Consider the following 15,156-nt stretch of genomic DNA (forward strand, 5'->3'; position numbering starts at 1 on the left):
TGGTCTGGAGCAGTCCTGCTCAGGAGAACTCCCCGTGATAGAAATGTCCTATGTCTGCCCAGCCCAGTGCAGTAGCTACATGCCACACGTGGTTAGTGAGCAGTTGAAATGTGGCTAGCGTGACTAAGTTGATTTTTTTTTTTTTTTTTTTTTTTTTTTTTGCGGTACATGGGCCTCTCACTGCTGTGGCCTCTCCTGTTGCGGAGCACAGGCTCCAGACGTGCAGGCTCAGCGGCCATGGCTCATGGGCCCAGCCGCTCCACGGCATGTGGGATCTTCCCGGACCGGAGCACAAACCCGCGTCCCCTGCATTGGCAGGCTGACTCTCAACCACTGTGCCACCAGGGAAGCCCTGACTTTTTAACTTCATTAATTTTCATTCATTTATGTGTAAATAGCTCGTGGTTACCATATTGGGCAGTGCAGGTCTAGAGGATGGAGAACAACAAATTCACCAACACCAAAACCTTAGGGCCACTCTTCTTTGGTCCTATATATTCCCTAAGCCAAGGACCTTGGAACGAGTCCTGATTATCCAGAGAGTGGGGTTCCTGAGGACCATTTCCACTCCTGCCATCTCGGTGCAGCATGACCAAGGAGCCTTGGTGTGGTTAAAGGTGGCCTCTGGAAAGTCTGCTGCCTCCTGGGGCTCAGAGGAGTCAGGGTTCTCAGGACCCAGGAACTACCCTCAATGAGCCATGGCGGAGAATTTGCTAAGGGTCCTGGACCTGTGTGTCCAGCTACCCCCATCTGTGTTTTCTGCAGACTTCAGCAGGCATGTGCACAGTTATGTAGATTCGGGAATTTTGTGGGGAGAGGGTCCACAGTTGTCATGGAATTCAGAATCCTTCTACAGCCCCAGACGGATCTGAAGGACTGCTGTTACTTAAAGTAAGCATCTAAGCAACACCATCATCCCTGTCTTTCTCCTTATCACATCAACAGCTAATCACTTACCGTGTGCCTCAAGCTTTCTGCTAACTTCTCTGTATGTGTTATTTCAGTGTAAGCCTCACACCAACCTGATGAGGTGTCTGTAACTCTTACCTTCATTGCATATGTGACGCGGCCTCATTTTGCAGTTGAAAAAATCACTGTAAATCACTGGCCCATGGCCACATGGCTAGTCCTGTGCAGAGCCAAGATTTGGACCCAGACGGTTTGCAGCTACAGGACTCGAAGAGTGAGAGCCCCCTTACACTTTGCCCCCAGGAGCCTCACTCTCCTCACCCTGGCCCCTCCCTTGCCAAGCAGTGAAACTCCAGAGCCTGCAGGCTTAACTTCTGTGTTATATTGGATTCTAGCCATTATAAACGGCTATTATTATTCCAAAATACTGTCATAGTCACAACTAACATTTATCCAGCTTAGATTATATCCCAGCCATGCATTTGGAAGTGACATTTGAAGTGGGTTTGAATCCAGGAAGTCTGGCTCCAAAGTCCAGGCTCTTAGCCCAGCAATTCTAAACACTGGCTGCTCATTGGAACCACTTGGAGAGCTTTAAAACACACTGATGCCTGGATCCCACACCCAGAGATTCATTTCATTGGTCTGGGTGCAGCCGGTGGGGCGTGGAGATTAGTATTAACAGCTCCTCCAGTGATTCTAATATCCAGCCAAGGCTGAAAGCCCCTGTCTTAGCCACTGCATTCTCCCATCTCAAACAGAATAAGATCCTTAGTGGGCTCAGGCTAACACGCCTACAGTACCATGTCATGGAAAATCTAGGGCCTCCTTTATTCTTCTCCTTAGGGGTGTGGCCTCGGACAATCCCAGAACCCTCAGGGACCTTGCAGGCGGAGGTTTCAGGCCTTCCTAGTTTATAAGTGTGGTTTGGACTAGGAGATGGTAAAGGATAGTGGAGCTGAGGGTGCTGCATGATACATGTAATTGGTTCCATGCTTTCTCCTTTATCATCTCATGATAAAGGAAGAAAACATGATCTTTCTTTTTGCTCTTGGCAACCCTCGTCCTTATAAATTAAAATGGGAAATGATAGCCTTGTCTCTAGTCTAGTTATTATTTGATTCCTTCTCTGACGTCTTCATAGCCAGCAGATCTGCCCCAGCCGAAGGGAGAAGTGAGTTGGGTTTTGAAACCCAGGTTGCTTTAATTACAGCCTTAAACTTTCTCCCAGCTTGGCTGTGAGCAGAATAAGGTGGAAGAAGATGACATTCTCTTATGTGGGGCTGAAGGGGCTTGGGGGATGTTGTGGGGAGCAGAATCCAAGGCTTATTTCTACAGCTTTCTGCTCCACAGAGCTCCTATCCCCTACCCGCCTCCCCCTTCTTTCCCCTCCTCCATCCTTTTAAGTACATCCCCACCCCAAGCTTCACAGCTGCTGTGAGCCAGGCACCAAGCATCTTCTCATATCCAAGTCCCATTTAGTCCTCGCAGTTCATGGAGGTGGGAATTACTCCTATTTTCCAGATAAGAATGTAGTGGTACAGGTTTTAGGGAAGTGGCAGAGCTGGGATCCGAACCCGGGCCGTCTGAGTTAAGGCCCTCACCCCATCCACAGGCCTCTCCCCTGTCTTCTCTTCCATCCCATCAGAGTCTCCAGTGGGGTGTATTCGGGACAGGAGTGCAGGAGTGTCTGTGGGTAGATCAGAGCCCTTCTCATGCATCTCTTTCTCACCCTGAAGCTGCTTTTGTGTGCTTCTCAGTATCTAAGTCATGAGCTGCCTCTGGATTTGTTTTTGCTTTGTTTTGTTTTTTTTACATCTTTATTGGAGTATAATTGCTTTACAATGGTGTGTTAGTTTCTGCTTTATAACAAAGTGAATCAGTTATACATATACATATGTTCCCATATCTCTTCCCTCTTGCGGCTCCCTCGCTCCCACCCTCCCTATCCCACCCCTCTAGGAGGTCACAAAGCACCGAGTTGATCTCCCTGTGCTATGCGGCTGCTTCCCACTAGCTATCTATTTTACGTTTGGTAGTGTATATATGTCCATGCCACTCTCTCACTTTGTTTTTAATGGCCCTTTCATCTAAATGCTTCTGCTTTAAAGGTTACCCCCTCTCAGTCTGGGGACCCATCAGGTAGGACTCCCAGGGCCAACCAACCCTGAAGAGATTAGTTGTTTTTTTTTGCTTTCCTCAGAGCTTGCTGGCCGATTCTCTTGCCATCTTGTACTTATTTAAGCTGATAGATTGAACATATCATTCAAGGGAACAAAACTTCGATACTCCCCAGGCTCTAGGCCTGAGGCCAAATAGCCCAAGGCTGAAGGAAACCCCGAGGCTCTGTAACTTAATCTGTAAAAGGGCACCCTTGGTGAACATGCTCAGGGAATAGAAAACTTCTACCCACTGCGTGTAGGGAAGAGAACTCTCCCTCCACCCCAACACTAACCCTTTGCACTTAAATGTCAAGTGAGATCTGAGCCCGTTTGGCCTGTAGACATCGGAAAGTCTGGACCGTGTACTCCATGATGATTCATTTTCATTAAACTGCTGGAAAACTACAACAAACAACAAAGTTACTTGTACTAATCCCCAAGACTTCGGCCTGTTACGAGAGAGGAGGCTGGATTCACTTTTCTTGGAAATCAGCTCTGGAGTCTGGCTTTTTCACTGATGAAGTATCTAGACAATCACTGCGAGGCTGAAAGTGGACCTCACACACATGTGGGTCACCTGGGCCGGTTAGGAGGCGTTTTGGCCATCTGATTGGATTCTAGAGTCATTTTAGCATGTTTGAGGGCAAGCACAGTTGGTTCAGTGCCTTTTTTTTTTTTCATGATTTTAACAGTCAAATTGGCCAAATGGTTATTGATACCATTCAATACTTGGCCCGTATGGAAAGAAATGGGAAGAAGCAGGATTAAGAGTCAGATGGGCTCAGTACCTGATTCTGGTTCTCCATATTTTTAGATATGCCCGGCCTCTCTTCTCTTCCAATCTCCTCCCTTCCCTTTGCTCCCCTCCCCTCCCCTCTCCCCTCCCCAACCCCATGCTTCTCCCTCCTCTTCCCCTCCTCCTCCTCCCCTCCCTTTTCCTCTCTCTCCCCTACTCTTCCCCCTCCCCCCTCCTCCCCTCCCCCTCCTCCCTTCCCTTTTCTTCTCTCTCCCCCACTCTCCCCCTCCTCCCCCCTCCTCCCCTCCCCTTCCTCCCCTCCCCCCTCCCTTCCCTTTTCCTCTCTCTCTCCCTACTCTTCCCTCTCACCCTCCTTCCCTCCTCCCCTCACCCTCCTCCCTTCCCTTTTCCTCTCTCTCCCCCACTCTCCCCCTCCTCCCCCCTCCTCCCTCCCCTTCCTCCCCTCCCCCTCCTCCCTTCCCTTTTCCTCTCTCTCCCCCTACTCTTCCCCCTCCTCCTCTTTCCCCTCCTTCTCCTTCTTCTTCCTCTCTCTCTCTTTCTCTCCCTCTACCTCCCTCTCCCACTCTCTCCCTCCTTCTCAGCATAGGACAGGGACCTCAGCCAGGGCCTCATTTTTGAGCTGAGACTAGCAGGGACAGAAGTTCACCAGGCAGACACATTGGACCAGGAAGTGTGTTCTAGGCATAAAGGAACAGACAGTTCCAAGGCCCAGAGTGACAAGAGCTTCATATAATTCGGGAATGACAAGTGGCTGGTGGTCGCCAGGAGCCAAAGGCATGGTGTGGCAAGGCATAGGGTGCACTTGGTACAGGACGACTGAGAAAGGCCTCCGATTCTGAAAGGCATATGTTTTTATCCTCTCTACCAGGATTCCACAACGCTGATGCTTTTGACATTTGGGGCTGGATAATTGCGGTGGGAAGGCTGTCCTGTGCATTTTGGACGTTTAGCCTCATCCCGGGCTTCTGCCCACTAGACACCAGTAACACCCCTCTGTCCTCCAGCTGTGACAACCAAAAATGTCTCCAGCTGTTGCCAAGTGTCCAGGGAAAGCAGGGGCAAAATTGCCCCCAGTGAGAACCACTGTTCTAGGTGATAAGGAGCCTCTGAGGACTTGGGGGCAGAAGAGTGACAAAGTTAGAACACAACTTCAGATGAATCGGATGGTTCTACAGCAGCACAGACTGTAGATTTAAGGAGGCTGACTGGAGGTAGAGACACTGGGATGGTGGGAGGATGGGGAGGTTTTTACAGTAGTCCTGGAGGAACAGAATATGGGTCTGGCCTGGCATCGGGCCATGAGGATGGGGGTGTTGGGTGAGCTGATTTCCAAGAGCTAGGACTAGGAGGGGCCAGACACAGAGACTGATTGCTCAGGGAAGTTGATGCAGGGTGAGTAGTTTATGTCCACAGCATCCTGCCTGGGGGCAGTGGGGATGAAGGCCGTTCTGGAGATGGGGACACAGGTCTTTGTGGGCCTTGATCAGCCACACAGCTCTGCTCATTCATTCCTGAGCGCTCACTGCAGACTCCTCTGTTTGCCTGTCACCACCCACCTCCCTCTCCCCATCTCGCCCCTACCACACCTGGCCGCCCCTTCTCAACTCACCGGCTCTCCCACAGGCCCACAGAGAAGACACCAGCCAGCCCCTCAGTGGAGCCCGCCACAGTGACTCCCTTGGCTAAGTTTTCTGGGCACTCCTTAGCTTCTTTGCCAATGCTCGCTGCTCCTTGAAGGCTGGGACTCGGTCAGAATGATAGTTACAATGACCATTGGCGCTGAGCATCTCCTGGGTTCTAGGCACTGTCTCACATTCTGCAGCGTAAGCCTCACGAGAGCCATTTTACTGAAGAGGAAAAGGGCTCAAGATGGGGAATGTTTGCACCAGCTATGGTCACCCAGGAGCTCCATGTGGCTGGAGCCATCACCTGCTTGTCCACAGCCTTGTCACCTGCCCCCAGCAGTCCTCTTTCGGTTTTGACTTCTTTCTCACGAAATCAGGTGTGTGAGATTCATCCATACAGAGCTAGTTGCTATATAATATTCCAATTTATGAATATATCATAATTTATGTAGTCTACTGTTTTTGTTTTGTTTTGTTTAATATTTATTTATTTATTGGCTGCATTGGTTCTTAGTTGCAGCACTCGGGATCTTTTGTTGCAGTGCGCAGTCTTCTCTCTAGCTGAGGCGCATGGGCTTAGTTGCCCCAAGGCATGTGGGATCTCAGTTCCCCGACCAGAGATCGAACCAGCATCCCCTGCATTGCAAAGTGGATTCTTAACCACTGGACCACCAGGGAAGTCCCTGTAGTCTACTGTTTATAGATATTTATTTTGCAATTTGGGGTTGTTATGAATAATGCTGCTATGAACATTCTAGACCATGTCTTTTGGTGAACATATGTACAATGTTTCTACTGGGCAAACACCCAGGAGTGGAATTGCTAAAGCAGAGGATACACATACCTTTAGTTGGGGTAGATATTCCCAAATAGGAGAAAAGTTTACTCTTATCTCAGTCTCTAGACCAGGGATTCTAAACCTCAGCAACATGGGAATTTTGGAGGCTGTCCTGTGCCTTATAGGATGTTTAGGTTGTCCTGTGCATCATAGGATATCTCAGTTCTCTATCCTCTAGATGTCTCCTACCCAAGTCGTGACAATCAAAGACATCTCCAGACATTGCCAAATGTTCCAGTGTCCACTGCTTTAGACCATGAGTGCTATGAGGGCAGAGACCTTTCCTCTGTTTATTTACCACCATCTCCCTAGGACCTGACTTGCAGGTGGCACTCAAGAGATATTTGTTATGAAAGCTTCTGTTACCGTTTAAAAAGCAGCCTTGGGTGGGGACGTCTCCCCAGATGAGTTGCTGGCCCAGGGCAGGGAGGTGCTGGGCACAGGCCATGACTGTGCAGGGCAGGTCCAAGTGATGCAGGGCTGTAGCGGGGGCAGCCGAGGACCTGTCTCCATCAATGTGCACTTTCGAGGACTGGCCTGTGGTCGAGGCCTTGATCATCCTCCCTGACGACACCATCTTCCCCGGTCCGCTCCCCTCTCCTCCCCGCAGACGTGGCGTCCTGCACCTTCACGAGAGCAGTGGGATTCATGACATCGGCCTGCCCCAGTGGCAGCTCTTGCTCTGTCTGATTGTCGTCGTCATCGTCCTGTTTTTTAGCCTCTGGAAAGGAGTGAAGACATCAGGAAAGGTAATATCTTTGTTTCTCTTTCAGTTGGGAGGTTGGCCTCAAAAAAGATGTTTTTTTCTACCTATAAACAGGTAGTTGGTGAAAAGAAAAGGTGGTGCTAGAAGTACAAAACCTGGGTTTGCACCCCAGCTCTACCACTGGCTTGCTGGAGACTTTAGATGAATCCCCTCCCTTCCCTAAGCCCAGGACTCCCCAGCAGTAGGATGAGGGAGTGCAAGTGGATCAGAGTTCTTCACAATTTCCCACCAAAGCCTCCCTAATAGCAGAGACCAGGGAACGGGACACCCCAAGGGTCTCTGGAAAAAGCCCAAAGCAACCTGTTGACATGTGTTTGATAAATCTTAAATTCTGGACTAAAACTGCATGCAAATATTGCAGCCTTCTCTAGCATATAACCATTTCCTCCACTATAAAATTGATTGTTCCCACCTCTAAATTTTTGAGTAAATGAGAATGCTCCAGAAGATATCTAGATGAATCCTGGGGCATCCTCTGACACAGTGCGGAGTGCTCGCAAGGGTCTACGTTTCCTGGAGAGAGGAGCACAGGGTTTGATGACCTAGGAGAGCCTGCCAGAGTTGGCATTCTGACTTAGGTGACAGTGCCCCCCATAGTCAGCACCTCATGGTGGAGTATACTCAGGTCATGGCCCACATTGATTCTGAGCCTGACGAATATCATGAGAACAACAGCTCCACTTGGACCGTATGGGTCCATGTGGAGCTTGGCTGTGTTAAAGAGGCTGTAGCTGGGAAATATTCTGTCCAGTGTTTTGGTTAGCTATTGCTGTGTAACAAAATACCTCAAGATGTAGAGATGTAAAATAACAGCCATTTTATTACCTCTCATGATTCTGTGGGTTGACTGGGCTCAGCAAGGTGGTTCTTCTGCTCCATGTGATATTGCCTGAGCTACATGTCTGGGGGATTGACTGGGCTGGAACCTCCAAGATGGCTAACACTCATGGATGGCAGTTGGTACTGGCTGGGAGCTTAACTGGAGCTGTCAACCAGAGCACCTTGGGTAGTTTCCATACAGCCTCGCCCTGTAGCTTGGGTATGTCACAGCATGATGGCTGAGTTCCAAGAGCATGTTCCAAGCAGACAAGCCCCAATGTACAAGTAGCTCTTCCAGTCTCTGTTTTCATCATGCTTGCTATTGTCCCAATGAACAAGATAAGTCTTGTGGTAAAGCCCAGAGTCAGTGTGGAATACACAGTGTGTATGTTCATTGGGGGTTACAAGGCAACAATAATCAGGTAGGTATGAATTTATGAGAAGCTTCATTAGGCAACTGATTTTGAATTTTTTTAATTTATTTTATTTATTTATTTTTGTCTGTGTTGTGTCTTCATTGCTGCGCGTGGACTTTCTCTAGTTGTGGCAAGCGGGGGCTACTCTTCTTTGTGGTGCACAGGCTTCTCATTGCAGTGGCGTCTCTTGTTGCGGAGCACGGGCTCTAGGCTCACAGGCTTCAGCAGTTGTGGTATGCGGGCTCAGTAGTTGTGGCTCGCGGGCTCTAGAGCGCAGGCTCAGTAGTTGTGGTGCATGGGCTTAGTTGCTCCGCAGCATGTGGGATCTTCCTTGACCAGGGATCAAACCTGTGTCCCCTGCATTGGCAGGCAGATTCTTAACCATGGCGCCACTGGGGAAGCCCTAGGCTACTGATTTTGAAAAGTGGGGTGCATCAGGGTTCTCTCTGGTTCTCCTAAAGTCTTGGTTATGCCATAGATAGCAAAGATAGTGACAGGAGACCAGCAGCCAACGGGAATGAAATTTGACAAGAGCCTGAAGTGGAACTTCCTATCAGCGTATTGGAGACATGGTATCTGCCCCAAGGAAGAACCCAAATGAAATGCAGACCAGGGCTTGGAGGAATTCTAAGATAGAGCAAAACCAGGCTAGGACCACAACCATCCCAATACCTGACACGTAGTAGGTCTTCAGTAAATATTTATTGACGGAGTAGTGAGGAAAGAAGGGAAGGGAGGAAGAAGGGTAGGTGGGTAAATAAGTTTGGGGAACTTCATTAAGTGTTCTTTTGAATTCAACTCGGTAAACATTTATGGATACCTACTATGTGCCAGGCTTGATGCTAGTACTAGTGATGCAAGAAGAAATAAGACAGATTCAATTGATTGTAGTATTATGTGTGTTATAGCCAGGTAAGTGTAGGTCAATGTTATTATTTTCTTGCATCTCCGTTCAGAGACATATGTGTGTCCCCCTTTCAATAAACACTAATGGTCACAAACTATACACACTATTATAGATCTTGCTTTTTCAAAAACTTAACTTTACCTTGAAAACAATTTTACATCAGGTAGGCTGCACTTTAATTGAGATACAAACTGTGGGTTTTTCAACTGTCATTAAATCAATTTAGTGGGTCACCACAATTTTTCAAAATGAAATCGTCTAGATAATAACAGCATGCATTGCACATACTGAAGATAGAGATGTCTTGTGGAATTTTTGCATTTCAGTTATAGCAACCCATATGTCTCGATAAATAAGGTTTTTCTTACCATGAGTTCCCATGGTCCAAAAACCATAAGATGTTCCATTAGTGGAAGAAGGAAACTCTTCAGACTGAGGGGGTCTGCAAAGACCATGGAGAAGGTGGCATTGGGCTAGGTCAGGTAGAGATGGGGCAGAGGGAAAGGGTTTTCAGCTGCAAGCAAAACTACAGAAGCCCCAGGCCAGCCTTGTCCAGTCTCTCTGGGCCTCTCCTGGGTATCAAAAGCAGGGCTTTCCTGGCCTCTGCAGGCAGCAGAGCTGCAGAAGGTGTATGAGTTTTAATACTGCTGCCGGCCTGGGTGAGGGGCCACCACGGGCTTCTAATATTACACCTCAAGATTAAGTTTCCTGTAGCCATCGCCAAAGGGGTACAGCCTGCCCCACCTTGTTTAGCACTTGGCTGGAGCAGGCCTGAGTTGTCTATGGGGAGACTGATGCTAAAGAGAAAAGGAGGGGAGACTCGCATGCTCCGTTTCTTTGTGCAAAGTCACCTTTGGAGGAGGAGGACTCACGCCCTCCCCTGAGGAGTGTAATGACGAGTGGGGCAGGAGTGTTGCCCTAGGAAGCCCCCCGCAGATGGAAACTTGTCGCCTGAAGTCCCTGCCCATATTTTGCCTCCAGAGCAGGCGAGGACCCCTGCAGTCCATAGGGAGGGGCTTTCTAGAATAAGGAACTTGATGCAGGACATTGCAGTGTTCTGTCTTTCATTGTTTTTATACTCTGGCTCATGAGAAAACCAAGAGCATTGCTTATTTCTTCCCAGACTACGTCTGGAACAGGACACGGATCTTTTCTTAGCAGGCTGCCAAAGCCACAGAGCTGGCCTGAAATGAATTGCAAGTGTTCAAACTTCCTGTCTTGGCCGGTGAAGGCTCTGTTCTTGGGAAGATGGCTCCACAGCTGGCAGCTGGGATATTGGGGGGCGAGGTACAGTCTGAATCAGGGAAAGGGGTTACCGCAGACCACACACTCTGTGACCCTGGCCCACCGACCACCGCAGGGTAGAGGGCAGAGGCCAGTCAGCCCCCAGGGCATCGGGCAAGTGTGCACACAGTGCTACTTGCCGCCCTGGAGTCCTGTCTGCCCACCCCCCACTCATAGGTGTTGGCTGAACCAGCACTTAGAAACTACAAGCCTGTACCAAACGCCTAAGTGTTGAACTGGAAGGTTCTCCAAAGCCATGTACTCCAGGCTGCTTGTACAGATGGGGAAGCTGAGGCCAAGAGAGGGCCAGGGTTTCACAGCCGTCTTGGCAGAGCCAGGACTTGAACGTGGGTCTCAAATATGCAGTAGCGTGAGTGATTAAGAACACGGCTTTGTGTTGGTTGATGGGTTGGAGTCGCGGCACCATCATTCACTAATGGGTGACCTCGGGATGAATGATGCTCCCTAAGCTTCGGTGTCCTCACCCCGCAAGATGAGGGCAGTTCATGATCCTGCCCACCTCCAGGGCAGCTGGGAGGATGGGGTGAGAGGTCCTCACTGCTGGGCTAGCAGATGGAAATTGCTCAATAAATGATCCTCACCTGTCTTTGTCCCCTGCATCCACCTGAGGGAGCTTTTAAAGCATGGAGTGCAAGCCCCATCCCAGACCAATTAAATCAGAAACTCCAAAAATGGAGCCTGAACTTGGACATTTTTGTCTATAACTTCCCCCAGAGTCGTCTAATGTATAGTCAGGGGTGAGAAGGAACAGCGAGGAAGCCTACGCAGCCTTCTCCTCTCCCCGCCTCTCTTCTCTGTTTCTTCATCGTGGGCAGGGTGGGCTGGTGTCTCTTTTCAGTCTGGGGACAGTTTTTTCCCTTATGGGTTTCTGGATGAGGCATTTTGTCTTTGCCCTAAATCCATCCCAAAATAAAGAGCAGCCAGGGATCCTGCTTTCTGCCCAGCCACGTCCCTCCCTGGGTGGTGAGCTTAGGAGGACACGCTTGAATGAAGGTAAACGAGAGGGGGAGAGAAGGGAGGCAGGAGGGTGTAAAGGTGAGGGTGCTAGTTAGTGCCGGAAGCTGGTAGAGCAGGAGGCGCTGGGCACCGAGAGAGTCTGCGCCCTCACTGCCTTTGGCTTCCTTGGCAGCGGTGCCCCCAGGGTGCTGACTCTCATTGGGTGCAGCCTTGGTCTGTCCCCTCTGTCCTGGAGTGCCCCAGGCCTGGCCTAGAGGTGGAGCTTTTAGCACGCGCACTGTGTGAAGGAACGTGTGGGGAGGGTGTGACTGGCTCGCCCCCCGCCAGCCCCCCACCCCGCTGGCGGCAGAGTCGGGCCCTCACTGTGACCTTGCCCACCGCCAGGTGGTGTGGATCACGGCCACGCTGCCTTACCTCGTGCTGTTCGTACTCCTGGTCCACGGCATCACGCTGCCCGGCGCTTCCAATGGCATCAACGCCTACCTGCACATCGACTTCTACCGTCTGAAAGAGGCCACGGTCAGTGCCCAGTGACCACCCACCCTTGGGCCAGGGTTGGGGAGGGTTCTCGGTGCAGGCAGTGAAAGAAAATCTGGTCCCAGCTCTGCGTAGCCTGGGATGGATCCTTCCCACTCTGGGCTGCAGCTTCTCTACCTGACCAAGGCCAATTTGATTTGCACCCGACAGTCTCTGTGAGCCTGTCCAGCTCTGATGGCTCGGGATCTGTGGTTCTGTTGAGTGGCCTTTGCAGACCCCTCCTTTCAAGGAAAGCAATACCCTGTCCTGGGTTCTTACCCTCTGCCCTGTGCCGTGGCCCCAGCCTCACCCCAGCCACCCTAGCCCTATTTCTACTCTGGTCTCCAACTCTGGCCTCTGGTACCATCTGTGATGTTGGCATAAGGAGCGGCATCGGCCACAGGGAGACCCAAACCCTGCTGACTCTCCCCTCGCAGCCCCTCCAGCTCACTGTCCTGCCCAGAGGCAGCGATTACAATGAAGGTGGGGTGACTTTGGAGTGGAGTCCAAAGTAGCACCGTGAGGCTGGGAACAGGGACAATCTTAGAGGTTCCTAGTGCCTTGAGCATCTTCAAATCACAGCTGAGATTATTTCCAACCTCCTCCCTCGCGTCTGCCTCAGTGACCACACCTCAATATTTCCCCTCATAATCCCCAAAGACTTCCCCACACTCTACTTGAACCCATAATAATCCTGGCAGGCAAGAACAACATAGGATTAGGACGGATGCCTCCCAGTACACACCTCCCATTGTCCCAGCACAACTCTGTGTTACAGCCCAGTAACCAAGAGAAAGCCCTACTTCCTTAGTAACTGTCAGAAAAATAACAGAGCGTAAGACATGAAACAGCCTTGTAAATTGTGAAGCAAGTCAGAGTTCTATCTGTTCTGCATTGTTTAAATATCCTAAGTCTTTCTGGACAGTAGAAACTCAGCCTGAGTGCCATCTCAGGGAGCAGATATATCTTCCTCCGTCAGATTGCTTCTCTCATTACACCCTTTGCTTACAAAGCAGGGGAAGTCTAGAATAGCACGAGTGCGGAGATGACAGAAGTCTCACAAATCCGAATTGTGGCTTAGTCCTGGTGAGCTAGGTAAAATTATCCCCACTGTACAGATGAGGAAACTGAGATATAGACAGTGAAATTGACCAGGGCAAGACCATGAGGCTGAGAAGTTGGAGAGGAGCTCAGATCTCCGGGCTTCCAGCCATGCAGTTTCATCATCCAAAAGATGAGGGAAGTAGCCCCGACTGGCCACCAAGGAGTCACCACTGTCTATGGGTTGGTAGAAGCTACTAGGAATCATTACCCCTTTCTGAAGATGTTGTCTCCATAACCGCTGAGATAGTCATAACCCTTTGCCCTTGCCCTATCCACATTCTAGTCTAGAACATTTTGTTTATTAACTTTCTTTGAAAATCAGGATGTCAAATTGAGCCAGTGAGTTCCTCTGGGGTGAGCTCACTCATGACCACCCAAGGCTGGGAGATGCTAGAGAGACCCCAGCCTCTCTCCACAGTGATTTTGTACAGGCTGCTGGAGAGCAGGAGTTGCATGGCTGCCCATCTCTAGTTCAGACCTCGCTTCCTCAGGTCTTAGGGCATCCCTGGGACTTCCCAGCCCTTCTGGAGCAGTGAGGTAGTCCAGTCCTGTGGAAACAGAGGGTGATGGCCTTTACCTGCCCATTTCAGGTATGGATTGATGCTGCAACTCAGATATTTTTTTCCTTGGGCGCTGGATTTGGTGTCTTGATTGCATTTGCTAGTTACAACAAATTTGACAACAACTGCTATAGGTAAGATCCTTCCTGGGGCTCTGGAAAGCTCTAAATCCTGGGAATCAACCCTTGCAGGGATGGGAGAGAGGGCTCTGGTCTGGGACAAGTCAAATTTTCTGCTTGGGTTTCTTTCCCTGTGAAATGAAGCAGAGTAGACCATCCTGGATGTTCTGTGAACTCCAACATGGCCTATGGGGGTCCTGATGAACATATGTCAGTTCAGGACACCTCCCAAATAGATGCAGAGTGAGGAGCTGGCAAAGTTGAGGCCACTAACACTGGGATATCATGAGGGTGGGTAGCTGGGACAGAGGGGCACTGTGTGGCTTTCAGAGCAGCCAGCACTGCCTTTCTGTCCATCTGATGCCCAGGCAGACAAGGTTGGAATATCCAGGCTGGTTGCTTGAGGGGTGAGGGCCTAGCAGGGTCAGAGCTTAAGACCACACAGCAGAATGAGAAGTCTGCTCAGTGCCGTAGAGTCAGAAGACCATGCTCTAGATCACCTGGTCCTGTAAGCATTTAACGCTGCCTCCTGCAGCCCCAGTGCTGTGAGGGCTTCAGACATGGGCACAGATGGGGCTGCTTCCATCCCTCTCTATCAAAGGCTTAAGACAGAATCGTAACCTCCCTGGTACAAGACAGAGTAGGATGAACGCATACCGGTGGGGCAGGCTTTAGGGAGGCTAAGGAAATGGGGTGATCAGGCATCTGATGGGGGGTCAGCAAGAGCACAGAAGTGCATTTGAGGTGAGCCTTGGAAGACAGTTAAGGTTGGGCTAGGCAGACACGGAGTGAGTGGACAACCTACAGCATGAGCAAAGCCAGGGGAGGTGTTGTGTTTGTGAACCAGCAAGTTGACTGGTTTGCTCAGAGAGTACGTGTTGGGGAGTCATGGGAAATAAGCCTGGAAAGAAGTTTGGGTCATCTCAGCAAAGCTCTTGAATGCCTGGGTGAAAAGTTGGGAGGCACTGGGGAGCCACAGAAAGCTTGTTGAGGAAGGAGGCTGGTGCCTCGATTTCCCAGCAAGAGTTTGATGTCAGGCTCTGGTGTTAAAGTGTTTCATCCAGAAGCTGCTGACCTATTTCCTGCACCTACAGGTTCTGACCCTGTGATGGTGGGGTGCTGGGGGCCCATGTGGCAGCAGGGACGCTGAAGAGGGGGTTGGCATTTGAAGCCGTGGATTCCATAGATGATCCAGCAGTCCATAAGCGGGGTTGGGGAGAGTCAGACCACTTGAACTAACAGTGCTTTCTTTTCTCTCAGGGATGCCCTGCTCACCAGCACCATCAACTGTGTCACCAGCTTCATCTCTGGGTTCGCCATCTTCTCCATCCTTGGTTACATGGCCCATGAACACAAGGTCAACATTGAGGATGTTGCCACTGAAGGTGGGTGGGCA

General features: G+C 50.2%; 1 protein-coding gene across 3 annotated transcripts in view; it reads left to right on the forward strand.

Annotated features, from left to right (window-relative positions):
* Positions 1–15,156, forward strand: part of SLC6A2 (solute carrier family 6 member 2) — an 80,094-nt gene that overhangs the window by 43,011 nt on the left and 21,927 nt on the right. For all 3 annotated transcript variants that reach the window (XM_089903083.1, XM_089903084.1, XM_089903085.1), the window contains 4 exons: positions 6,902–7,040; positions 11,846–11,980; positions 13,672–13,775; positions 15,021–15,145. In XM_089903083.1, coding sequence (XP_089759209.1) covers positions 6,902–7,040; positions 11,846–11,980; positions 13,672–13,775; positions 15,021–15,145 — 503 coding nt within the window. The remainder of the gene's footprint in view (positions 1–6,901; positions 7,041–11,845; positions 11,981–13,671; positions 13,776–15,020; positions 15,146–15,156) is intronic.

Source organism: Delphinapterus leucas, chromosome 20, assembly GCF_059928025.1.
Source record: "Delphinapterus leucas isolate spDelLeu-1000000601 "Yukka" chromosome 20, BTC_Dleu_Yukka2, whole genome shotgun sequence".
Taxonomy (NCBI): domain Eukaryota; kingdom Metazoa; phylum Chordata; class Mammalia; order Artiodactyla; family Monodontidae; genus Delphinapterus; species Delphinapterus leucas.